Source organism: Martes martes, assembly GCF_963455335.1.
Source record: "Martes martes genome assembly, chromosome: 8".
Classification (NCBI taxonomy): domain Eukaryota; kingdom Metazoa; phylum Chordata; class Mammalia; order Carnivora; family Mustelidae; genus Martes; species Martes martes.
The window spans coordinates 105,422,781-105,450,344 of record NC_137895.1 but is presented as its reverse complement, the minus strand read 5'-3'; the positions used below and the strand labels follow the sequence as shown (position 1 = coordinate 105,450,344).

Sequence of the window (27,564 nt, the reverse complement as noted above, 5' to 3'; positions counted from 1 at the left end):
AGGGAGAAAAAAACTTCACATTAGCATTTATAAATAATCAATACTGAGTTAATTTTACATTACAGCCATTTACATTTTCACTACAAGTTGAAATTATTCTATGTACAAATAGATTTTAACAAGTGACTAAAATTCTATTCTTCGTGTTCTCTTTCTCAAGGGTTTGCGCATATTATAGGTAAATGAGGCAGCTTCTCTCTGTTTGTTCTTATATACAAGTAGTTTATAAACCCCCCAAAAGGAGAAACTCTACTAATAAAATTAAAAATAATCCTTATAAATGGAAAGGACGGACAGAAAACTTAAATGTAATGATGCACAGTAGGGTAGTTTAAAAGAATTGTGGAAGTTTTCCTATAACCTGTGGATGGAGTGCAGATCCTCCTGAAGAAAATGAGGCAGATAAAACCTGCTGAGATGTGGTTCCTTGGGGGAAACAGAAGAAAAGTGGGGATTCTTGGAACACTGTCTGAGGCAGACGGATAAAGGGTAACGAGACGTCAGAGCCAAAAGGTGCAGCTGCTCCCCCTGTAGGGGGAGGTGACTGAAAATCACTGGGGTCTGAAGAAGTAATTTGTGAGGAATCACTGGAATATTCTGGGCTTCCTATTGGCCAGTTCTGTCCCATAGGCTCTACCACAGAAACGGTCAATTCTGGGGCATGGTAATTACGCTGTTCTTCAGTCACGGGCTGTAGGCGACCATGTAATCCAACTGATTGAGGAGGTGGTTCTTCCTGATTCAAGTCCACTGCAACCTGTCGAGTTCGGTAAGCACGCTGAGGTAAAACTCCTCCTCCTTCTCCTGAAGAGGAGCTTGGAGTATGAACATGAAACTCAAATACACAATTGCTTCTGCTCTCATTGTTATGAGTTAATACAGCGGGTGCAGAATGAGGAACAAAGACAGGGTGAAATTTCAAACGTGTAGCATCTGTACTGATAGGTGCAGAAATACTAGAGAGGGGAGATCCTGGACTCAATCCAGAATCTAATCTTAAATTCTGAAGGTGTCCTACCAGGAATGCCTGTCCAGATGGAAATTCAAAGACAGAACTTGAGGTAGGGCCCCCTTGTACTGGCTTCTGTTCAGGTATCTGTTTCATAGGACTTGACAGTACTGGTGAGTTGTATGGAATACCCTCATACTGTTCTGTCACCTGGGCCTGGTAAGCTAGATATACTGCTTCCTGAGGAATAAAATAGTGAGCTTCTTCTGGAAGTACTAGTCCAGGTCTATAGTCACTGTGAACTTGAGTTGATTCAAACATAGGATGGACCTGTATCTCACATGGCTCTCCAGTTACTCTACTGGCTGTAGTGCCCAACATAACTACGGCCTCTGGTGTCCAGTTAGTTGGGCTGCCACCAGGTGGAAGAAGATTTTGGCCAACAGTCCTCAGCAGGGGTTGGAAGTGGCGAGTTTGGGCTTCCAAGAAGGAGGTGCTCTTACGCCGCTGGGCAATGGCCACCTTCGGTGGACAGGTGGGAGGTGGTGAAAAAGAAACTGGACGTTCATGAATAGTTGGGAAAAATATCTGTGATTCTGGGTATGTTGGGGTCCCCCCACACGGATGCGCCATGGACTGAGGCTGTATCAACATGAATAAGACAAGTAATTCATACATTCATATGTGAAATTACAGTAGACATGCAAAACTGGGTAGCTCTGTGTAACCCTATGAAATGGTTACACCAAATTTATAATTAATAAATAACAATGCTTTTGGAAATTATGTGCATAGTAAAAATCCATTAAATACATCCAGGGTCAATAAAGTTGTTCTGTGGGACTCCTTGCATCAGATAACAGCTGCTTTTCCGCAACATCCTCTCTCAAAGGAAATGGAAGAACTAAGTGTTTATTGTTTTTACCACCAATAAATATTCTTACTCTTAACACGTAATGTAAATTACATCAGTGGAAAAAGAGTTAAAATACTAAGAGTTAAGGGAAGACAGTAAGACAATATAAGCCCAATATTTTAAAAAGGTAAGATACTTAAATTTAAGCTGCAATACAAAGTTTTTCTATACTCTGTGATCTTATTATCCAGTGCTGTGTTAGAGGCTCCAGTGTCATTTTCTTATCAATTAATCATATGCCTTCTAACTAGAAATCAAAAGAGGTATTTTTGGTGGACAGCAAAAAACACTGACTACTGACTACTGACTACTGACAGTAATGTACTTTTCCCATCTATCCCAGACTAGATGCAGTTAATTTCACTACATGAAAAATGTTACAGATGCCAAATCACTGCATGTCCACTTTTCTGATCCTAGTTAACGGTTGAGTAATTTGGTGTTCAAATCAAGTGAAAAGGATAATATAAATAACATGGACTTAACAGCACTTTTTTATACAGAGGCAGTTCTACACACAAAAGACTCTAAATTTAAAATCCTACCTTGCCAAATGCAAACAGTGTACTTTCATGGACTCTTTTTAAAAAGAGTAGATTGGTTTCATTCTTTTGTAGGAATGGTCCCTATCAAATTAGTAAAATAGCTTAACTGTTACTTCTTCACAACAGCTAAAAGAGGGCCTCCATTTTAAGCCAAAATGTGACATTTTCCTCTTTATTCAAGGAGAGTCCCAAAGTCATAAAATACTATATAGTTAATCATTCTCCTGAGTAAAAATCTGAAGATTTTGGTATTGCCAAATCAAAAAATTAACTATATTCTCTATCTGGAAAAGCAGCAGCAAGGTCCCACAGTGCTTAACAAAACTTTAAAAGACAGATCTTTTACAGATATAAATGGGGCCAAAGAAAATCTTATGTACTACATGTATTAGCTAATGTACTCATTACAGTCAAGATCCCACCTTCTTTAAAAAAAAAATTTCCACAAGGGAACATGTGGCCTTTTAGTTTGCCAACACACCATTTTAAACAGCTAACAAATTAAAAACCAACTTTCATTCTTTAATTACTCTTCACTATGGGGAAAAAAGGGACTCATACAGCTTCATGAATGTCTCTTTAGACTAAAGTGAAGAGAAAATGTATTTGGGTTATTTCTGATAAAGAGAAAATCTGCTTTTGATTAAGCCAACGAACTTAAAATGAAGTAATATGTATTCTTTACTAAGGTATGAAAATGCAAAGACTTGTACAGGTCAGTTGGGGAATATAATAAAAGCTAAATTTTATTGTGTACATACTCCTATGTGCCCAGGGCATTATTCGCATTCTCTCTCATTACCTCCTTGCTTCCCCACTGACCCCCTTTAAAGCCCTGTAACAAAAAAGTTTTCTATGGGAAGAACAGTTATTCTGAAAGCATAATATATTACTAAGTGTAGTCCTTTTATTTATTTATTTTTTATTAAAATTCTTGATGCCTGGATGTATTCATTGGCAATAAATTTTCATTTGTCAGGAAGTTTATGGTTACATACAGTACTGACAAAGAGGGAAGGCAGGCTGGAGCGTCGGTGCTTGCGCTGAGAGGCAGAGTGCATAGGCAGGACACTCTCCAATGCTTTAGAAAGCTTTTCGGCAAAAGTTTCCTCAGGGGCAATCCGAAGGAGGGAAGGAGAAAGAGGTGCAGACAGCACTGGTGGTGGGGTGGAAGGAGCACTGGGAGAGATGCGGGACAGAGAGGGAACAGCAGAAAGATGGGGAACACAAACCGACATGCTACGGCCACGACGAGGCTAAACAGAAAACAAACACACACATGAAAAACAGAGTACTTTGAAAACAAAATAACCAAATGTACAATGAAAATAGGGCACAGCTGACATAAAGAAGTGTTCCAACCTCCCTCAATCCCACAAATCCAAGTTTTTTGAGGAGAGGTATAATTCCACAAAGCACAACTGGCAGATCACAACTATTCTCTCTATACTGTTGGTCAGATAACAGGTTATCAACAACCATGATAATGATCAATTCTCTTCCTAAATATTCTGCAATAACATCAATTATTATGAATGTATGAATAAGAATGGGCAACTAAGGTAGTATAAACGGGGAAAACAATGAACACTGGATTGCAGTTTTCTGCAAACTTATTAAAATTAAACAAGAGTGAATTATTAGTTTAATGCACATTGTAAGGTGTAGAAGATTTTAAGACTGGACTACTTTGTAGGAACTCTGGAAACCTCAGAAAAGGTTTTTCGTTTCTATTTTAGAAGGCATAAGCCTAAGAAAAGTTGCTGGCTCAGTATTTTATTTATTCCACTTCCTATCTTTATCTGTAAAGGGTAGAAAGTCATTTTCTGGTAGGAAAAGCATTAGCTTTCTAGAATTAATTCACAATAGATACACATTCTGTAGTTTTACTAAAGTAGTCAATGGAAAAACATCTTATATTTGAATCTCTAAAGAGTAAATTGAACAATTTTCCAGCATATCAGAAATTCAAATTAAGTTTACAAAGTCTGAGGTGCCTTAACATAAAATTTTTATAACATAAAATTTTAATATAGCTACAAAGCAGTACATCTAATATTGTTAAGGTTGTCCTAAGTAAACTCATCTCTTTCTTTTAGGTACTGTGAACTATATCACTAATCATATTTTCTTTTCCAAAATTGGCTGCATAGAATCCACTGAGCCAAATTTGTGACCTACCAGTAGGAAGTATGAAAGTATCATTATACTTATCATACTTAGTTCATTCCTGGTTCTATTTTTCTCCACCCTCGTTTCTTTTTTACTCTAATTTTTTTTTAAATTCCACATTGATATATTATTGTAAGCCACAATAAATTCTTTCTGGAATAAGAAATCATAAGGAATCATAAGATTAAAAAAATTCTCAATATTTGGTAACTTTTCATAGGCTACCTCCACATAATATTGTCATTAAAAGGCAAGGCTGTCATTAACAGTCTTTTAGAGCATCAATAAATACAGCTATGTTTGTGGCTCAAATATTTAAAATCTTCATAAATGATCATTCTATTCCCTTTTCTAAAATTGAAACAACTAATGTTCATTACCATGTGATGAGGGAAGCCAAGAGATTAAAAATAGTTTTTAAAAAATCTAGTTATTATGATCCACAGAAAATCAATTAGAATAATAGTAGAAATGGACATGAAATGCTGACAAATTATACGTCAGAACAAAGAAATACATCTATATAGTCTTTATAAGTTCTTCTACCCTACCTAATTATTTTAAAGGTCAGAAAAGTAGACTGTTAAAACAGTGTATTAATAGTTTGTGTTACTGTGGCCATTCATCTTGAGACCTAGACAATGCAGGACTGATGAATGGACTCTGAAACAAACAAACATCTTTTATTTCAAGCTGTAGGATAAAAGAACAGAGCAAGCAGAAATTTTATTTTCTTAAGAAAGATTTTCATTAAACAGCAGAAATTCCATACATTCAGATTTAAAAGCTTTTTGAGAAACAGAAAAAGAAATCTATCTGCCTAAAGATGTCACTAAATAAGTGCTATACAGTGACCAGTTATTCTCCAATTCTTTTGTGAGGCTGATGATGTACTTTATTTACCTCTGAAGACTTCATGGAGTGTCAACAAAAGAAATGGGGTATTACCTGATGATCTATTTTAACATTTTCTATATGAAAAGCAAAAGTGACTAATGTAAAACATGGGTCTATGTGTGTGTGTGGGGGGGTGGGGTTAATGTATATATAAATGCATACAGCATTTCAAGAAATAATCTCCATAAATTGATTCTGAAAATAAATCTGTAATAAAACAATACCAACTAAAGAGAAAAAGCAAATGAACGTATACTGGGGAAGGAATTTGTGTCCGACACAGACTTTAAGGCAGGAACACGCATAGCAACTGATGGTTAACTAAACACAAGCACTAAATTAAATGGTCATACAAATAAAGGATTTCTTCACTTTACTCACATGCAGCATTCTATAATGGTTTGAATGTCTTACCTGTGTTTTATACAGTAAGAAATCTTACAAAAAATGCTCAGTAATTCTTTTAGTAAGTAACCTTTTGAAAACTCTCCTCATGCCCACCCCCAAATCATCTATATGTCCAACTTATGTTGCTTTGAACAGTTTCAACTCTAAAGTGCTAAAGAGAGCATTATCTTTAATCAAATGCAGATTACTCTAAATCTTATACTTTCTTCACATATGAATTTCAGCTAACTCTCACATAGTAATGTCTATGTCTTAGCCTGCCAGAACTATTCTAACTGTACTCTATAATAAACTTATTTCCTTCAGAAATATACCATTTATACTTTCTACTTCAGACTCCTGCTATTACTTGGATAGTAGAAAGAATGTGAATTTAACACATTACCTACTGGCTCTGGTTATAGGCTTACACTCTTTTATGCAGTTACTTACCACACTTGAGGGTGGATAGACCCCATGGGGCTGAGATTGTGCTTGGACAACAGAAGCTGTATGCCCTGGGAGTGTGCCAGTAGAATGTGCCTGTTCATGCTGGGACCCATATGAAACTGTCTGTTGGCTGCTCACTCGAGATTCTGTGAAGACAGAAGATCCTTGACCACTGTCAACCGTCCCGTCAGCTAAAGGAGAAATACATTGTCAAAAAACAGAAAGACAAATCACAAAATGGAGATTTATATTTTCCCATCACAAACCCATGACTTTAGGATTAATTAGTTTTTTCTTTGCAAAGACCTAACCTAAATAAAAAATGAATACTAGTTTTTAACTAAGTAGATTTCTATGTTTAAAAACATGAAGGATCCCTATGGAAAAAAAGCTGTAATGTCTTAAAAAAAAAACAAAAAAAAAACTTCATGGCTATTACAGAATCTTATTACCTGAAGAATGAGGGAAATAAAATGGAATGCTATAAGCCATAACTCTTAACTTTGGAGACCAGTGTGTTCTTTGTATTAAGCAGGTAGTTCAATAGAAAACTAACCACATTGTCAGTTTCTAGTCTATATGTTATTCAGCATTGCTAAGAAAAGCTGAACCAGACTAATGGGTTCAATCACAAATAGCTAAGATAAACTTGTTCATTTTTCATTATTAGTTACCTTTCATTTTATTTTTGTAGATTTTAAGTTTTTAAAAAAAATTTGTATTTAAATCCCAGTTAGTTAACATACACTGTAATACTAGTTTCAGAATTACATTTTATTTTAAGGAATTGTGAAAAGTAAAAATCTGCAAATTGGAACTTCCAAGATGTTGGAACCTGTAAAATTATTTTATATCCTAAGCACATTTCCTTACTGTCCTGTCCTTCTAGTCTATTAGCGATGGATGTTAGAATAGAAATAAAACGTAGACAGTGATCATTTCAAATTTCTTTTTATATGGTGGATTCATGATTCAAACCAAGAGGCCAGTGCAAAACGAACACGATGAAGTCAATTATGAGTATCCTGAGTATACTTGTGTGCACTTCCCAAAATACTTACATAATACAGATATACTAGTTTGTTGGTACTGTAGTTGTTGATGCTGATCTGCCTCAGGTTCTTCAGGTTCCACTTGTGTAGAAACTGAAGCTGAAGTGGTGGAAGCAGGAGGCATGCCAGTGCTGGCAGACGGGATCTGCTTGACTCCTGCCTGGGAAGTACTTGATTGTTGTTCTACCTGCTGTTTGAGACTGTTCTCTTCCTGCTTTCTTTTCTCTTGCTCCTCCCGCACCAACTGCCGCTGTTCTCGTTTTCTCTTAATTAATGACACTCTATCTTTGATGGCTTTTGCCATGGTCTTGTGATCACCTTCACAGACATACCCAGACTCTACCTAAAGGATAAAAGAGGGCATTAGGAAGCAGTATGATATCAAAAGAAAACAAGCTAAATATAAAACAAAAAAGGCACTACTGGGGAAAGAAGTAGGAATAAGGGGGAAGAGAAAGACCTCCACAACAACTGGTCTTAACCAAACTGTGAAATTACTTGTCTGCATTATGCATTTCTCATCCATTTTTGTAGATACTCACAGGGTGGGTGTCGTTATTTCTGTAGAAACTCAAGGTAGGTATACTCTCACTTCTTAAAATAATAAACAATAAATAAAGCCAATATGCTCCTTTTATTCTAGTCACTCTATTTCCTGCTCACATGTAACTATTAATATTAACCCGGGTTGTTTTTACTTCTTTTCCCTAAGCAACAACTTAACCAGATAAAACAACTGTGATCAATACATGAAAGTTAAACACACACACACAAATCTCTCAAAGTATAAAAAATTAATAATTGCAATAAATATGTTTCATACCTGACCCCTTCTCAGAGGCAACTTCTATTGAATAGTTATTATAAATTCTAGTAGAGATATTCTATGAGTAGTTCTGCATATTAACTATTTTAGGCAAGCCTGTTTGTTTTCTATAGTTAAGAGTCTCTCATAGTTTCTCTCCCCGTTTCCATCTTATTTTTCCTTCCCTTCCCATTTGTTCATCAGTTTTGTTTCTTAAATTCCACGTAAGAGTGAAATCTTTGTGATATCTGGCCTTCTCTGAATGACTTATTTTGCTTAGCATAATGCCCTCTAGTTCCATCCATGTTAATTTACCATTTCTTGAGCAACATCTTCTGGCACATCTCTTTCCAAGTCAAAGGAAAACTCAATAGCTTCATTGTCTTTGTATTTTCCCTTTAATTTCTTAATATCTTCAATACGTAGCCATAATTTAATGGCTATCTTTTCTCCATCATCTTCTTCTGCTAATTCTACCCGTACCCCTGTTTCCTCCTGGAAGAAGGCATGGTTCAAAAGGTCTTTGATAGAGTATCTTCCAAAGAGAGAGAAATGAAACAAAAACAAAACAAAATGACATTAGATTGAAAACATAATTTTTAAGTGTGGCTAATTATTCTTGGAATAATAAAGAAAGGCTGTAAAAAATAAAAAACAAAGGAAATTTTATAACTCATTTCTATATTGTTCCATGTGAATAGTGATTATAGTTTTACTCTCAAGTTATACAACATCACTTATAAGTAAGAGCTGAGAGCAATACTTTTTAATCTAAGTGATCTAATCTCATATTAGTTAACAATGTACTAACAATGGCAAGTAATATACAGAATGTCATAGCTTCAAAATACCACATAATTTATGTAGAATTTATAGTTAACAAATATTTCTCTTTTTTATGATCCTATCTGATCCTTGACTAACATCCAATGAGATATTATTTTCTGATTATTAGGAAACAGAGGCTTAGAGAGGTGAAAATCTTGCTCATAGTTATAAGCCTCAAATGGTTGAATCAAAATTTGAAAGTAAGTTTTCTGATTTCTAGTTCTTTATCTTCTACAACTTTATTTACCACAATAAATTCTCTTTTAATTCCTTGTTCAACAATTTGTGTAACAGGCAAGAAGTCTGACTGCAGAATAATCTTTAGATAAATGGTTTCAAAATACCAGTAATCTAGTAAACTGTACCATCCAGAAAAGAAACAGGGTAGTATGTTCTAAGACTGGAAACAAACATTCCTTTGTTTATAGTAAAAAAAAGGTCTTAAGAGAGATGAAGGACTCTCCTTTCCAAACATTGTGTATAAAATTAGAAACCCAAACTAAATTTTTACTAAACAGCCTTAAAGATCATGATGTTAAGCTCTTCCAAATAACAAAGTTATGAAAAGAGTATGAGACTGGAGAAGTGAAGATACTGAATTCTTTAATTTGGTTGATACACCTTATCACTCACATTGTTCAGGAGGTAGATTATGCTCAATTTACAATTTATATTTATACTTGCTGGTCTACTTTTTCTTTTTTGGAAGGTGAGTGGGGATGGTAAGGGTAGATTATTTTTTAAAAACAGACACTAGATCTTTGCCATGCCTAGCGGGTGATGAATCAGCTATATGACAGATCAGATACTTGCCACTCCTCTGAGAAAAGTCCTGTTAGTACAAATGACTAACCCAAATCTCCTCCTAAGCTTTGGGCAAAGGTGTCTCTTTTTACTGAAAGGAATGCTGATGTTTTGCTCTTCAATTCTGGCATAATGACAGCAAATCAAGATGTGTAGTTGAGCTGATTTTAAAAAGCCAAGATTTTATTTCACTTTTAGAATTCAAGGGGTAAAGAACTAAGCAATAGATCTGGTTAGAAAGAGATTGAACCCTACTGAGTTTTATAAATCATGCTAATGCTTTATAAGTAGTTTATGTTTTATAAGTAGGTCTCACTGAATATAACAGCTATGTTCAAGGTGGTTCTGGTTCACTTAAACTCTACCATATCACACTTTTACATTTCACTCTATCAAATCTCAATACTATCTTAAATGGACAGAACTCTTCTTTTTTTTTTTAAGTTTTTAAAAAATTTTTATTACTTTTTTAAAAAAGATTTATTTATTTGACAGACAGAGATCACAAGTAGGCAGAGAGGCAGGCAGGGCGGTGGGGGAGGGGGGCAGGAAGCAGGCTCCCTTGCTGAGCAGAGAGCCCAATGTGGGGCTCGATCCCAGGACCCTGAGATTATGACCCAAGCTGAAGGCAGAGGCTTAACCCACTGAGCCACCCAGGCGCCCCTATTTTATTTTATTTTTAAAGATTTTATTTATTTATTTGACAGAGAGAGACACAGCGAGAGAGGGAACACAAGCAGAGGCAGTGGGAGAGGTAGAAGCAGGTCTCCTGCTGAGCAGGGAGCCCTGTGCAGGACTGGATCCCAGAACCCTGGGATCAGCACCTGAGCCGAAGGCAGACGCTTAACAACTGAGCCACCCAGGTGCCCCTATTTTATTTTTTAAGTAAATTCTACACCCAGCGTGGGGCTTGAATTCACCACCCTGAGATCAAGAGTAGCATGTCCTAGTGACTGAACTAGCCAGGCTGCACCCCAGAACTCTACTTTTAAAGATATTTACATGACATAAATAGAGAAATTAATCACAAGTAAAGTATTAAATACACTTTAGATTGAATATTGTATTCAGAGGATATCATTACATTTTAGGTTTTTAAGCAATATCTAAGTCCAAAGTGGCAACTTACCTTTCATCTTTGTTTTGCCGTATGCATCCTTCAATAATTTCCTTCACTTCAGGAATTGCTACTTTGTCAAAACTGGCTGGCTTCACCCCCTGAGAAACATGAAAATAGCAACAGAAACAGATCAATAAAGGCAGATTCTTTGAACTTTGATTCTGAATTGCCTCTTAAGGTTCTATTAGATCGTCTTTTCATCATCCTGGTTTTTTTCTGATTTGCCTGCAGGAGCTGGTCCACTGCAGGGACAGAGTTGGGTAGTGGCAATTTAGCTCCCACAAGAAAACAAGGAACAGTCAGATAGTGCGGTCACTTACTTCCATGGGCTCCACATATAAGTATGGAAAAACTGAGGCTGTTGTCACTATCTTCCGCTGTGTTTCAGGTAAAGGAAGTTACTGGCTAAAGAGAAGGCCCAAATGTTCTAAAAGGTTAGATTTTTTTTGCAGCCTTGTTCCTTAACACATTAATCAACACAGTATTTAACTACTTTGAATAGTGAATCCATGAATGGGCATGAATTCACATGCTTCGTTTGGCAGGTATTCTATTACCACAGTACTCCAACAAACTCAACAAGTATAGGAGTTAAGGATTTGGATTGGTTTGGCATGATAAAAGAACAAATTGTCTTGTACATATGAAACAAAAAATGAAAAGTGATAGACTCAAATAAAAGATGATTTCTAATTAATTTCAGAAGAAAACTCAATACCACTATAATATGTAATACTACACAGTATTCTAGTAGTATTTTAGAATCTTCATAACGTAAATTTTTTGCAAATAAAAATTTCATCAATGTGTGGAAAATATACGTAAGATGTAACAAAATACTCTTGAAAGGTGACATGGAGAAAAATGTCTCATTTTCTCTACCCACCCTAAGTAACCACATGGATTGATGCAGCTGCACTAATATACTGCCCAAGTAGCACTGTAAGTCTCTAAACACATAAAACACAAGGAATGGGAAATAAGGGAGAGGGACTAGAAAAGTTAGAATATAGTATATAAAGTTTAATCATCTATAGTCTCAGTGTTAAGACAGATTAAAACATAATTAGTGATAATAATTTGGTAAATCATAGAAAGGCATATAACCTCTCATAGACTGAAATGAAATGCATCAAATGGTTAGCACTAAAAAGTCTTTAAATACTGGAGTTGTGATGGGATAATTCTCATCAATTTTTTAATTGCATTATTCAAAACCCCTGATTTGGAAGATTCTACCTCTATCTCTAGGGCTAACCTTCTACACCAAGAAACTGTCAGTAGGGCTGGCCCTAAAGTTTAATCCATGCATTTAAAAGGTTAGTTTCTTTCTTTTTTAAAAAAGATTTTATTTATTTATTTGTCAAAGAGAGAGAGAGAGAGAGAGCGCTTGCACACAAGTCAGAAGAGGGACAAAGGGAGAAGCAGGCTCCCCACTGAGCAGGGAGCCCAATGTGGGACCCTGGGATCATGATCTGAGCCGAAGGCAGATGCTTAACTGACTGAGCCACCCAGGCGTCCCTAAAAGGTTAGTTTCTAAGTACTGACTAAAAGGTCACAATTTTCCTCAATCTTCTTATTTTTCCAAATCCAGCTAAGCTTTCCCAACTGGTCTTTGTCGTCATACAATAATTCTAGTGAGAACAAGAAAATAATGTTGTCGAAGGCTAAAAACTGCTTTAATTGAGCAAACTGGTATGGTATTTCAGACTAAGGCTTTAGAAAATATGAACTGTTTTAAGAAAAAAATGGATGACATAGTGTAAAAGTCCTCTGGTAGTAAAAAACACTGGAGATTTTGTGTTATATTTGTTTTTAATGTTCTACAACAAACATGTAAAACTGTGTAAAATCAAACTTTAAAGATGCATATTTAAAGGCATATTATGCTATGTTATGTTTTTTTGACATGGGAGTAGCATGTTTCTCTGCACTAAACAAAAGTACTTCTTGAGTATCTAATGTATATCAACTTACTTCTGAGTTTATACGAAATTATGTATTCTCTTAAAACAAAGGCCACTTCTGTGCAATTTTAGAGTATTTAAAAAAAAAGAAAACAATTGTGGCTCTGTCCAAAGTCACATTAAGAGCTGATATAATTGTTTATAAAATGTTGATTTGAACTAAGAAAAATAAAGAAGACATACATGCGTCTTATACACTTAGTTTTTCTTTTAATTCTTATACTTATGGTTTGCCAACTAATCTGCTGAAAAATAAAAGTAAGTCATAATACAGTATTTTCTGGTTCAATATTCTAGCTCTTAAAACGGTCAGCACTTGTTTTTTTTTTTAAAATAAAGATTTTATTTATTTATTTAACAGAGAGAGAGAGAGAGAGAGAGAGAAAGGCAGGCAGAGGCAGAGACACAGTGAAAGGGAAAACAAGCAGAGGAAGTGGGAGAGGGAGAAGCAGGCTTCCTGCTGAGCAGGGAACCTGATGCAGGGCTCAATCCCAGACTCCAGGATCAGGACTGGAGTCGAAGGCAGAAGTTTAATGACTGAGCCACCCAGGCGCCCCTGCACTTGCTTCTTAAAAGTTCAGGTTTCAAATGTGTCAGAATAACATTTATTTGTATTTTCACAAAAGTAAAAATTTTCCTAACCATATAGAATTGAGAAAAGCCTCCTTCCTCCTCATACAAAATGTAGTGAAAGTTAACCACAAAAATTCAAGTATTTTAAAAAACATTCTAAAGTAAACAGTTTAATATTGCTACATATATTACCAAATGGCTACTACAATATACCTTTTGTACATATTCGAAATTCTTACCCACCTCATTTACACAATCCTTTTGAGGGCAGCAGCAGCAATGAGAATTTACGATGACAAACACTGAGCAAAAGTCTTTCTTTGTAAAATCCATCACAAAAGGCAAAATAGACTTGTTATAGTTAGAGGAAAAGGGAGGGAACTGATAAGATGGAAATTAACAGTAAATTAGCCTACAGCATAAGCAAGGCAGACATCAAAATCAGACTGAAGCATAGCTTCTAGTTTAACACTAGCCATGCTTCTCCAACTCTCAGACATGAGTTTAACTCTGCTCAGCCAATAGTTCTAGATTGGCCCTTTAAACAAACCTACATGCTGAACAGCAGGGAAACTGTTCTGCTCCTGCTCCTGCTTTTCCTCCAAAAGCAATGGATCCCAGGACAAGCAAAATGAGATTTTTACTTGGTCAAAGCTCCACCCACTACGTTCACAGGTTCTGCCTCCTTGACATCAAAACCCACACTAGAAATCTATTTATCGAAACACTCCCTCACCCCTAATCATGTTCGAACTATGCTTTTAAAAGAAAATGGCTCAACAACCAAAATATAAACTCTGAATATGTAGCCAAAAGAACACTGTTCAAGGAAATCACAATACCAGAGTTGGGTTCTCAGGTCTACTCATATACCAAGTCTGTGTGTGCAACCTGGGCCATATTCCCTTAAACTCAGCTGAAAACTGTGGGTAATAGTTTACCTAAATTACCTCATTTAAATGTTTACCTACTTTAAAAAGAGGTGATATTAAAGCCTTACTACTCTCTCATGGTACATTAAAAAAAAAAAAAGCTGTGAATTAGTAAATAAAATTGGTAAGAATTTACTCTTCTCCCCTCCCTTCTATTGAAAGCTTCACTGTGCATTTATAACTAAAGATATTTGCATTTACCAGGAAGATCTCATGGACCCAAATAACTACTACTTTAGTAATTAAGGAAAGGTTTTTCTTCACGGCATTAACAAAGATGACAGAAAAAGTACCTTTAAGTGCACTGTCAGTATGGGTAACAGAATAAAGTCTATCCCTTGTAATGTGGTAAGCTGGAATCCCCATCAAGACAGTGGGTATTAAGGCTTTAATTATTCAATAACAGTAACATAAGATAAGGGCTTAGAAGCTATTTGGTAGGAAGACTTCTACTCTAAAGGCTAGAAATAACTTTTTTTTTTCTAATGACTATTAATTCTAACAAGCCACCTCAGAGTAGTTGCCATTGATCTCTGGTTCAACACAATTCATCTTTACTAAGTAGGTAGTCTAAAATCTCAGGTATTGGTCAGAAATAAAATAAATGTGGTCCAGCATTACTTTTAACTTAAATGTTTGAGTAAGCCTGCTTAGGACCTAGCTAAATGAAAATGAAAGAGCTAGAAAACAGGTGATTTGTTGCTTGGCTTTTAAAACTGCTGGGCAACACATAAAACCACGGTGAGATCACTTTTTTTGGACGAAGGTATAATAATACAGGCACAAATATCTAGATCTATAAAGACCAGTCTTTTCTATATTCAAAATAAGAATTTTCAACATATACAATAAAAATACCATCCACATATGGACAACAGTTAATACATCTCAGCTCTAATTCCTCTTAAAGTCAGTGTTTTTCTCTACATTTCCTCATTTCTTTCAATGGTACCACCCCTATTTTCATGATTCAGAATAGAAAAGTCATTTTTAGATGCTTCTTCTCCCAAAATATTTAAGTACTATTTTTCTCTATGAGCTCTTTAAACAAAGATAAAAAAGCAACTGGTAAACACTTCTGCTACTAGCATTCCTAACTGTCCCTCCAATAGTCAAAGATCTCTGGCTAGGCAAAATTCGATTTTTACTCATTTCTTTGTTACCTCTCAAAGTCATTGCTTCTTTTAACAATTGTGACCACCAAAGTCCAGTCACCTCTTTAAACTTAACTAATTTAAGATGGGCTTCACTCTTTCCATTCTCTCCATCTCCTATTTGTATTTTATTTTGTGGCCAGCTCAGTCATCTGGCTTCATTTAATCAACTAACATTTAGCTATTTCCAGTCACCTGACATCATTTAACTCACACCACACTACTCAAAACTGGTTAAAAGTTTTCCATATCTAAAGATGGCCATGGGAATCACAGACCTAGGAAGACTAAGAGTGAGAGTTCCTACTTGTTCAAATGAGACAATTTTCGGCCCAGAGAGATTAATGCCATGTTAAAGCTAGAATTAACTAATTAATTCAACTGGCATCTGTGGAGTATCACATCTAGCCTACTCTAGTCATTATTAGATACCTGCCAGATACACTGTATTATCTTCAGAACCTAGAATAATACAGTCTGTTTCTGTGGGTAAGGGCCTCATCAATGGTAAAGCAAATACTAGAGACCATGCCTAGTTCAATGTTACTTGAGTCCACGTTACAGTCCTTCTTAATTTCCTTAATCTGGTGTGAAAAACCCTCACAATCCAACTTCCACCTTCTTCTCTACTCTTATCTCCCCAAAATAAGTCCAGTCAAACTGGTTACTTGTTCACCAAGTACTTAGTGCACATTTTCACTGACAAGAATACTCTTCCTACTCCTCCCTTTTTTAGCCAACTGAGTTCTACACTTCTTTGAAGGTATACCACAAATCATATATAATGAGAAGGCAGCAACTACAAAGCATCTATATATGAATCTTTTGGCATGTTAGTTATTTATAAAATACCAGGAAACCCATTATTGCTATAATGTACTTAAATATAGAAACCATCTCTCTATATCCCACTGGTTTTTATTCTATAGTCTAATGCCTTATGAATTATAGACCAACATTCAGTGAGTACAAAAAACCCCAGCTTTTTGAAAAATTCTGAAAGAAGGATTTTACAACTGTTCTTTAGCACCTAAAACATTAACAATGATGATCAGAACTGTTTGGTTTAAGATTAACAGATGGATTAAGAACCTTTAAAATTAATCAAATCACAGAATAATGAAATGCCTCTGAAAATCATGCAAAATGCTCCTTAGAGCCCATGATGCACAAAGTTTTTTTTTTAACATGCAGAATTCAAATTTATTCGATGATAACAGGAATAAAATTTATAAAGGAACCATTTTCAGCTAATTCCAGTGGATTTAGAACTCTGGGATCGCATAAAAAATTCCAGCTGCTAAAGAAAAAATACAAAGTTTCCCTCAATTTTGCAAACACTATCTAATCAGGAATCAGCCTCACTTGTTTCTATAAAAAAAAAAAAATGGAGTGAACTGTAATCTGTTATATTAAAAACTAAGAGGAATTTCACCCTAACTGCTTTAATTCTGTTTTTCCCAGACAGAATGTTCAAACCTTGCAATCCAATGGCTAATAGAATCAGTGACAAAGTCAAATTACACAAACAAAGTAATTAAAAATCCCCATTATTTCTAACTTGGTTGTTATGAGGCTGGATTCAGCCAGATTCTTATTGGTATGAACCATTAGTTTACAGGAATTTGAACATACCTTATGATCCCATTGGAAAACAAACCTCTTCAAACTCTATACCAAATCTAGCTAGTTCAATCAAAGGAAATTAGTTTACCTCATGATTCCCCAAGGCTCATTACTCTCTGGATACATGAAAGCTTGTGTATGGCTCCAACCTCAAGTGCACTATCCTTCATATAAAAAATTGATGCCATTGCTTACTGTAGTTTCTATTCTTTTAATAGCAGACAAAAATTGTGCTAAGGACATTACTACTCTTACTCGGATTTCTCATTACCAACGGCAGATTTTCAAGATAACTGAAGTTTTTCTCCTTTAAACAGGGATCATGAGCCCTCTCTATTGGGCTCAAACCTGTAATAACAGCCTTATGCTGCCCATGTACCCTACTTTTTTCATGTACTCAGATTTTTTTCCCATTGAGGTCTAAAAAAAAATTTAAAAAGCAAAAACAGGCCAAGAAAAAATTTTAAGGTTTGCATTAATGTCATGTTAGAGATGCCTGATTTCTGATACTACCATCAGCACCACTACTGCTATTATTATTACTACTATTTCTCCTTCATGTCCTTGGGACAAAACGCTTAATTTCTGATTCTATTATCTGTGAAATGAAGATATTATCTACTTACCAGGATAAAAATAAGATAGTATATGTAAAGCACTTTCCAAGGTTACTGGCAAGAAGCAAGATTAAAAATAAACATTAGCTCATTCATTCTGCTCTAAAACTTGACTTATTTTAAGTTCATTAAACACATTTTAATAACTGCAAATTACTGAATGTCACTGGATAAAGAATGGAACAAGAGACAACTTATTACACTACTAAGCATGTCATAATGATGTTAATGCTAACAACAGCAATACCTACTAAGTACGGAATGATTAACTATATGTCAGGCTATGTTCTACATACATTTCTCATTTAATCCTCATAAACCCCTTAGGTTCAGAGAAGTTAAGTAACTTGCTCAAGGTATCACAGCTAGGAAATGACATGGCTGGAATTTAAACTTAAGGAGACACAACTCCAGAGACCTCCATAGGCAACGTAAAATTGGCTCTCACTCTCTACAATTCTGTATTCATTTCACAAAATCTGAGCACCTATGACTTGTCAGTCTTAAACACTAGGAATAGAGCAAAGAACAAGATAAATAAAACCCCCAACCCAGAGAATTTGTATTCTAATTGGGGTTTTAGATGAATACTGTAAGGCTGTGATAAAAGCCATAAAGAAGGGGTGCCTGGGTGGCTCAGTGGGTTAAGCCTCTGCCTTCAGCTCAGGTCATGATCTCGGGGTCCTGGGATTGAGTCCTGCATCGGGCTCTCTGCTCAGCAGGGAGCCTGCTTCCTCCTCTCTCTCTCTGCCTGCCTCTCTGCCTACTTGTGATCTCTGTCTGTCAAATAAATAAATAAATTCTTTTTAAAAAAAGCCATAAAGAAAATAATAAAAGGAACAGAAATAAAGTGTGTATGCACTGAAAAATATTTTAGAGAGGGTGGGCAGGGAAAGCCTCTCTGAGCAAGTAACATTTCAGGTACAGATCTGAAAAAATTGCATGTACAGATAATGACACGTAACAATTTATTATCAGTGCACTATAGAACATAATTGTTAAGCCACAGTGTACATTTACCCCCTCCAAATCAGCACTTACATAGACAAGTTTAAATAACTTTAGGTCACAGACTGACACTGTAATTGACATGGATTCAGTATAGTATTTTGATATGAGCACAGCATATAGATTCATATAGTATTTTGATATGGGCACAGGATCAGGGATCAGGTAACAGAAATAACAGAATGCTCTGTTATCTTCTAGATATGTAATCTTGGGCTAGCCTTCTTGGTAAGAGTAGCAATTATTCACTTCCCACTCCAGGTTGTTGGAAGAGTTGCAAAGTGTTTTATGCAAGGTCTGGTACAAAAGGATGTATATTTATTAATATTTACATTGCTATCATACATATTTGTATGACAGTGCACCACTGCAGGGTCTGACATGTAGTAGTGGACTGATCTACAGAGGAAAAAAGAAACCTGTCCTTGAAGGACTCAATTCTAATGGGGGGACAACAGTTAATATCAAGTAATAATTATTGTATTAATAAAACAGAGGTAGAATATGATGGGAACATAGAAGAATGATACTGGCATGACTTTCTTCCAAGAATCCTATAATATTTCTGATAAAAAGTGCCAGGGCGCTGAAGCTACTGATATTACTTCATATAAAATTTGTCTCACCACCTCTGTGACAGGGGTGTCAATAAAGTTCTCAACTTACTTTTTCAGGAATATTGTCTTTGACCCTCTAAAGGATATCAAATACCCTACTTCTTTACGTCTATAAAATCCATCTGCTTTAGTGTAATTACAACTTCAATGTTTACTGATTACTAATAGGGTATACATAGTAGATCTGGGATGGAAACCAGAAATATGGAGCGATAAGGACACTGTCTGGTGGTGGTGGTGGTAAGGGAATGACAGGGTGGGGGGAATTTGCATTAGGGAGCCCTATGATCTCTCAATAGATAACCAAGCACACTTCCTTTATAAATGTGTAATAGTTAGGCAAGGATGCTGACATTTACTTTAAAAAAAAAAAATTTATATCCAAGGCAGACTCAAGATGTATTTCATCACAACAGTCATCACTAACTGTTTATATAATAACATAAATCATTGTATAAGCTAGGGATTTACTTCAATCCCCCATGTTTATCTTAGCACCCAAAACATGAGAAAAACTTTAGAAAACTAAAAAAGGACACAGCCATTTTTAATTCTTCACTGGAAGCCAGAAGATGTGGATGGAGATTGGTGAAATCAAGTCATTTCCCAGATAAGAAATATAATGACTGATAGGACCAGAATAAGGGACTATAGATAATACAGAACTAAATTTTCAGAGCTGAGAGGAAAATAAAGAGCGAGCATGGGTGCGTTCTAGAGTGGGGGATGGGGACAGGAAGAGGGAAAGAGAGAATCTTAAGTGGGCTCCATGCTAGGGCTCAATCTGATGACCCTGAAATCATGACTTGAGCCAAAATCAAGAGTCACATGCTTAACCAACTGAGTCATGCAGAAGTCCCTAGAAACTAAGGAGTCTAACACAGTTCCAACTGATTTAAAGAACTCCTCAAGCTTTTTATTCCATCTTTTCTACAGCTTGACTTATTATTTTGCTTTTAAAAAAGCAATTCCTAAAAAAAAAAAAGAAAAGAAAAGCAATTCCTAAATAAGTCAGAAAAAAATGCAATTAAATAGGGTAAAATTTCTAAATCAGTCCGGTTACTTATAATATGCTAGTAAAAAGGCTTAGTGAATGACAGAATAGTAATTTTCAGTTATCGTTTTGGTATTATATTATTTAGTCTATGGTACACATAATTAGAAAGGATCGGAGGTGATTACTGTTTCCACTCACACTTCTCAAACGTCAATGTACACATGAATCATCATTGGATATTGTAAAATGACAGGTTTTGATCTGATTTGTCTGGGATGGGGTTGAAATTTTACATTTTCAACAAGTGCCCTAGGATACCAAATCTGCTCGTCTGGGAACTACACTTTGCATAGCAAAGATCTAATTAGAGACTCTCAGTGTATAGTATTCAAAACACTATCAGAGGATCTACAAGGTGTCTCTTTTCCAATGACATATCTGCATTAGGCCAGATTTTCTTTATACATTTCAACCAAATAAAAAATATTGTAATTGATTTCATACAGAATCAGATTCAAGAACCCAACTGTCTACTTTCTGACCAGACATTAAAGACAATTGCAAAAATGTAAAAATGCTGTTCTTTTCACTAAATCTTTAAAATTAGTTTTGGAAAAAATCATATTTTGAAAAAATGTTATTGATGTCAACATATATTGGGCTTTTTATATTATTAATCAATACATTAGAAAACTTGGTGTTAATTTCTAATATGGTAAAATAGATATAACACAAATGAAAGCTCTTTGGGGTCTTCAGTAATTTTTATGAGTATAAAAGGGTCCTGATAAAGAGTCTGACAGCCACCCAGCTAAATCATTCAAGTCTGGTAGCTGCTATCTTAATCTCCTCAAAAGATTTTAATGGATAGAATCTCAAACCTCTACAGGCCTTTGCAATGTTGTATAATCTTATCAAGTTCTTTATCATCAATTTTGATTTTTCTTCCTTTTTATTTAGTCTCCTCTAGGTTAAAGAAAACAATTGCTGAGCTCTTCCCTCTTTTAATTAGCATATAAGTCCCTTCACTCAAGAAATCTGAAGGAATAGGTATCCTTGCTTTTTGAAAGTTTGTATTATGCCACTTTGCTTTTATGAAAAGACCTACACTGGTACCTGTTTTCACTAACCAAATGAAAACCAAAGAGAACTTTTGCTTTTATAAAAGAGGGCAAAAAGTGAAAACAGAATTCAGGGCTTATTTTGCAGTGAGCCAGTAAAGACACAGTACATACCCTGAGCAGCAAGAATGGCAATGCCAAGCTCCATCCCCTGGGAGCTACACTCAGCATCAAGCAGAAAGCCCGATGCAGGGCTCGATCCCAGGACTCTGGGATCATGACCCGAGCTGAAGGCAGAGGCTTTAACCCACTGAGCCACCCAGGCGCCCCTAAGATGTTATTTCTAAGACCAATACCAGTAATAAGTATGGCCCCTGAAAAAATGCTTATATGTTAAAAACCTGTTATGTTTTCATCACAGAATTAAAGTGATAGTTCCTACTTTTGAGAGAGAGAAAAGAATGCCCACAAATTTTCAGAGCTAATAATTTAAGTAGCTACTTGCTTGCACTGAGATTCTCCAATCTACTATAAGCACAGAGGTAAAAAGCATTCTATTACAGGAATATTACTTTTACAGATTAGTAATTATTTACAGAACTCTTCAGTGGAGAATTTTTCCAAAAAGGTCTGGTGACATGTGTTTAGAATAGCAGTCAACAATTTTTTCTGTTAGGAGCCCAAAATGTACATATTTTAAACTTTTGGAACCACACAGTCTGTTCCAGTTACTCTGTCATTGTAATGTGTGAAAACAGACAAAGATAATACAGAAACAAATCAGTGTGGCTGTGCTTTATTACTTTATTTATGGACACTAAAATGCCCACATGACATGACCTGCTTTTCTTCTTTTGATTTTTCCCCGCCATCACTTAAAATGTAGAAACCGTTCCTAAGTCACGGGTTGTACAAAAATAGCTAGCTAGATCTGGCCCATGGTTCATAGTTCACTAATCCCTGGTTTAGGGTATAACAGAATGAATAAAAGTAATAGGCTTTAAGTTAGTAAATAAAATACACAAATCATTCCATATGCAAATTTATAATTTTATAGCCTTAAAATTTAAAGTTATATATTTAATCTTATAATCAAAATTAATGATCAAGATCCATCTTATCTTCTTAAGAGGATAAATATTTACAATGGGTATTTATTCTGTATTATTTATTTTCATAAATGGCAAGTGAAAAAGAACTTAGCTTAACTGAATTCTAATTTATAAAGGTGTCTTATGACACCTAGCCCAGTCTTAAAGTACTGCAATCATTCTCCCAATGCTCGAGTATAGTCTAAGCTTTCCTTTCTTCTCTTATCCTTTGTTTCTTTCTTTTCCCACTTCCAAACTCTATAGACACACAAATTATAGATTTCTCACATGCAACACTATTAGTCTCTCCCTACTTAAGATCATTTCCCAACCTGTTCAAACTCAATTAGGCACAATTCTTTTATGCTTCCATTAAGTAGCTATCCCTAGAATAACTGTTTATGTACCATATGGTAACTATCTGGCTTGTCTTTTCTCCTTCCCCTAACAAGTTCTTTAGAGACAAGGATTTGGGTTTTACTTAAGAATATTCAATACCGAGTATCTAGAAAAATAATTGGAACAGAGGAGACTTAAATATTTGTTGGGAGCGCCTGGGTGGCTCAGTCGTAAAGTGTCTGCCTTCAGCTCAGGTCATGATCCCAGGGTCCTGGGATTGAGCCCCACGTCGTCGGGCTCCATGCTTAGTAGGAAGCCTGCTTCTCCCTTTCCCATGCCCCCTGCTTGTGTTCCCTCTCTCGCTTTGTGTCTCTCTCTCTCAAATAAATAAATAAAATCTTTTAAAAAAAAATTTGTTGGATGAACCCATGAACTATTATGGGTTGAATTCTTGCTCTCCCAAAAGATATGTTAAAATTCCAACCCTCAGTATCTCAGAATCTGACCTTATTTGAAAACAGATCATTGCGATTATAGGTACAACCCCAGAGTGGGGTGGGCCCTTAATACACTCTGACTGGTGTTCTTCTAAGAAGAGAAGACATAGACAGATGAGGAAGGACCACCATGTGAGACAGACACTGAAGTGCTGCAGATGCAAGCCAAGAAATGCTAAGGATTGCTAGCTAACCATCAGAAGGTAAGAGGCAACAAAAAAAGTACTTCCCTCCACATGTCAGAGAGCATGACCTTGCTATAACCTTGATTTTGGACCTCTGACCTCAGAATTGTGGGGCAATAAATTTCGGCCGGTTTAAATCATCCAGTTTGTGGCCCTTTGTTATAACAGCTCCCTATGCTCAAATACTTGGTGAACCAATTTATACTTCAGGTGTATAGTTTCCTGTGTCTCCCTATACCTCAAATCTCAACTCTTCCTTGAAAGTTAGATAAAGAAAATTAATATGTGTGGATGTGCTAAGGTATCTTAATGTAATATGATAGAATAGATGACTAAATTCACATATTTGAATTCAAAAAAGGATTTGACAGGACCTATCAAAACAAGTGGGTCAAAATTTAAAAAATTTTAAAAAAGTAGGTGGTTCAAATTTGTTTTAGTGTAGTATTTTGTCAACTAGTCTGTAATTTCTAGCAAAATCAGGAGAGTTAATGAAAGGAAATAAAATCCCAGGCAACTTTAAAAAAAAGGGCAAATTACCCTTAGGAAACGTAATAAATAAATAAATACATGTAATTCACTTATAAAATTACTTATTATTCCTATAGTTAATTTTTTAAAAAAGATTTTATATATTTATTTGACAGAGAGATCACAAGTAGGCAGAGAGAGAGGGGGAAGCAGGCTCCCCGCTGAGCAAAGAGCCCGATGCGGGGTTTGATCCCAGGACCCTGAGATCATGACCTGAGCTGAAGGCAGAGGCTTAACCCACTGAGCCACCCAGGCGCCCCCCTATAGTTAATTTTTAAAAATAAACTCTTATTGGTTATTTCACTGAAAAAGCTGAGAACTAGGTGTTTATCTTCTCTTACACAGATTGTGTAATTACCATGGGAGGGGAATATGACATATCAAGAGATAGGTCTCTTTTTTCACATTAGAAAATTACCAGAAACCTACTATCCAGTCTTTTGTTTTTTCAACTTTATCCCTAAATTCTGTTCATTAAACTAAGAGTCAGCCTTTTTTTTTTAATTCTTTCTCACAAGTAAAGCATATACCCATACTTGCTAAGCCTTATGTTTTTTTAAGAACTGTATTTGTAGATTCAATTATCTTGTATATAGAAAATCCTAAGGAATCTACTAAAAAACTATTATAAATTCAAGTAAGTTTGTTAGTTTCAAAATCAGTATGCAAAAATTAATAGTATTTATAATGAACAATCAAAAATTGAAATAGAAAACTCAATTCCATTTATAATAGAATCCCCCCCCAAAATACATTATTCAGGAATAAACGTAATAAAAAAAGTAGAAGACTTATACTCTGAAAACTACAAAACACCACTGAAAGAAATTACAAAAGATCTAAGTAAGTGGAAAAACATCCCATGTTCATGAACTAGAAGACTCAGGATGGTTGTCATGTGTCCAAACTCATCTACAGATTCAATACCATATTTACCAGGATCCCAGCTGAACTACAAAAATCGACAAGCTGATTCTAAAATTTATATAGAGTTGCAAAGGACCAAGAAGAGCTGAAACCTGAAGAATAAATAGAAGGACTCACACTTAACGAATTCAAAACTTACTACAAAGCAAGACATACAGATCCATGGAACAGAATTGAGGGTCCAGGAGTAAATTCATGTGCCAATGGTCAACTGCTTTTCAGCAAGGGTGAAATCATTCAATGGAGAAATAATAGTTTTTTCAACAAAGGGTAGTGGGACAGCTGGATAGTTGTCACAAGCAAAAGAATCAAGTTAAAACCCTTACCTCACACCACATACAAAAATTATCTCAAAATGAAACAAAGATCTAATTATAAGAACTAAAACTATAAAACTCCTAGAAGAAAACACACAGGGGTAAATGTTCATGACTTGAGGTTTGGAAATGAATTCTTAGATATGACACCAAAAGCACGAGAAAAACAAAAGATAACATACATTAAACTTGGCCTCATCAAAATGAAAAACTTTTGTGTCCTAAAGGGCACTAGTAATATAATGACACTATTAAGAAATTACAACTGGGGTGTCTGGGGTGGCTTAATCAGGTAAGTGTCTGACTCTTGATTTCTGCTCAGGTCATGATCTCAGGGTCAAGAGACTGAGCCCCATTGTCGGGCTCTGCACTCAGCATGGAGTGTATTTGAGATTCTCTGATTCTCTCTGCCCTTCCCCTTGGCTCTCTCTCTCTCTCAAATAAATAAATAAATCTTAAAAAAAAATTCAACTGACAGAATGGGAGTAAATAATTGGAAATCATCTATCTCATAAAGGATTTTTATCCAGAATATACAAAGAACTCATACAGCTCAGTAATAAAAAGACAAATAACCCAATGAAAAACCAAGTAAAGGATCTGAATAGTCATTTTTCCAAAGGAGAAAAGACATACAGTTAATAAGCTTTTATCATCATACTATAACTAGAAATGTTTGCTTACACATTTATCTTCTATATTAGAGCTAGTTTTCTGAAGACAGGGAATATATGTGTTATTCATCTTTAATTATCTGATGTCAGGCTCTGGACTTGGTATGTAGCACTGTTTGCATGTGAGACTTATTTTATATTTGGGATAGTGCTAAAGGTAAAGACAGAATTAAACAGAAATACTTTGTAGAGATAAGGTTACAAATCTTAAAGAAGAATATAAAGCAGTAAAAATAAACAGCAAGCACCTATATATAGTGCTTATTGTATACTAAGCACCATTTTAAATGCTTTATATTAATTCAATTTTTGAACTCCTAAGTAAAATAAGTAATTAAAATTAAAATAAGTAAAATAATCAATTACAAATAAAACACTATGATTCAGATCAGTTGAGAAACTTGGAAAAGGTGAAAATCATTATGTAGTGAAGCCCATCAGATAAAATTTTGTGGGGGAAGTCTGTTAAATCCAGTACAAAAACTGACTGGAGAGCAAAAGAGCATGCATATGAAGTAAATAGCATGTACAAATGGAGAAGAAAAATGGAAAGGATGTGGCAGATGTGCAAGATAATAAAGAGGACTGGCAGTGTGCCTAGGTGGCTCAGTGGGTTAAAGCCTCTGTCTTCGGCTCTGGCCATGATCCCAGGATCCTGGGATCGAGCCCCACATTGGGGCTCTCTGCTCAGCGGGGAAGCCTGCTTCCCCCACCCCCCGCCTGCCTCTCTGCCTACTTGTGATCTCTGTCTGTCAAATAAATAAATAAAATCTTAAAAATAAAAAATAAAAAAATAAAGAAGAATGGCTTGACTAAAAAAGGTGTTTAGACAAAGATGAGGAAGAGCGAAGATTATAGTAAGAATTTGTACATGCTTTCATAAGCAAACTGGTATCATGAAAGCTTCTTATACCAAAAAGAAATAGCAAGGAAATTCAACTAGTTCAAGTGAAGCCGAAAAACAAGTTCATAATGTTAAGCACTTCAGGATGGCAGTGTAAGGTGTGAATTAAGTAAGATGGGAAATCAGAGTTCTGACAATGGGAATGAAGAAGGACTATACCTAAGAGTTATTCTGAACCAAGAACCTGATAAATAGGATCTGGTGAATAGAAAAACAAGGAATCAAATATATTTCTTGAGGTTTCAAGAATTCTAAATAAAATACGGGGAGGATTTATTTATAGATAAAATAAAGGGGTATTCATTCCAGTGACTATCCCATCCTACTCCCCAAAGAAAAAAGGAATAATGTAAATTATTAGGCATTGGGGGAAAACTGGGGAATATTGAACTTGGGATATAGATATAGAACTCAGATATCTAAGAAGCAAAGCAGATGAACTTTCTAAGGGCAAAGTAGAATAGTGATTAGGATACTCATCAGAATTATCTGAAGGCTAAACAAACTACACTTACTACATTTCTCTTGCCCTCGCCCAACCTGAGAAAAAGAAAGTAGGGGGCAACAGCTGTAGATTAAGAGACATATAATAAAGTACTTTCTGTGGACCCTGATAGGTCCT

General features: G+C 35.5%; 1 protein-coding gene across 5 annotated transcripts in view; it reads right to left on the bottom strand.

Annotated features, from left to right (window-relative positions):
- WNK1 (WNK lysine deficient protein kinase 1) overlaps positions 1-27,564 on the bottom strand; it is a 150,593-nt gene that overhangs the window by 36,992 nt on the left and 86,037 nt on the right. For 4 of the 5 annotated variants that reach the window (XM_080810679.1, XM_080810680.1, XM_080810682.1 and 1 more), the window contains exons 5-8: positions 10,935-11,023; positions 8,489-8,708; positions 7,378-7,711; positions 6,320-6,507 (exon numbers count right to left, since the gene is read on the bottom strand). In XM_080810679.1, coding sequence (XP_080666805.1) covers positions 6,320-6,507; positions 7,378-7,711; positions 8,489-8,708; positions 10,935-11,023 — 831 coding nt within the window. Of the gene's footprint in view, positions 1-361; positions 1,592-3,417; positions 3,667-5,860; positions 5,894-6,319; positions 6,508-7,377; positions 7,712-8,488; positions 8,709-10,934; positions 11,024-27,564 lie in introns of all 5 variants that reach the window. The other variant, XM_080810681.1, reaches the window with a different exon arrangement.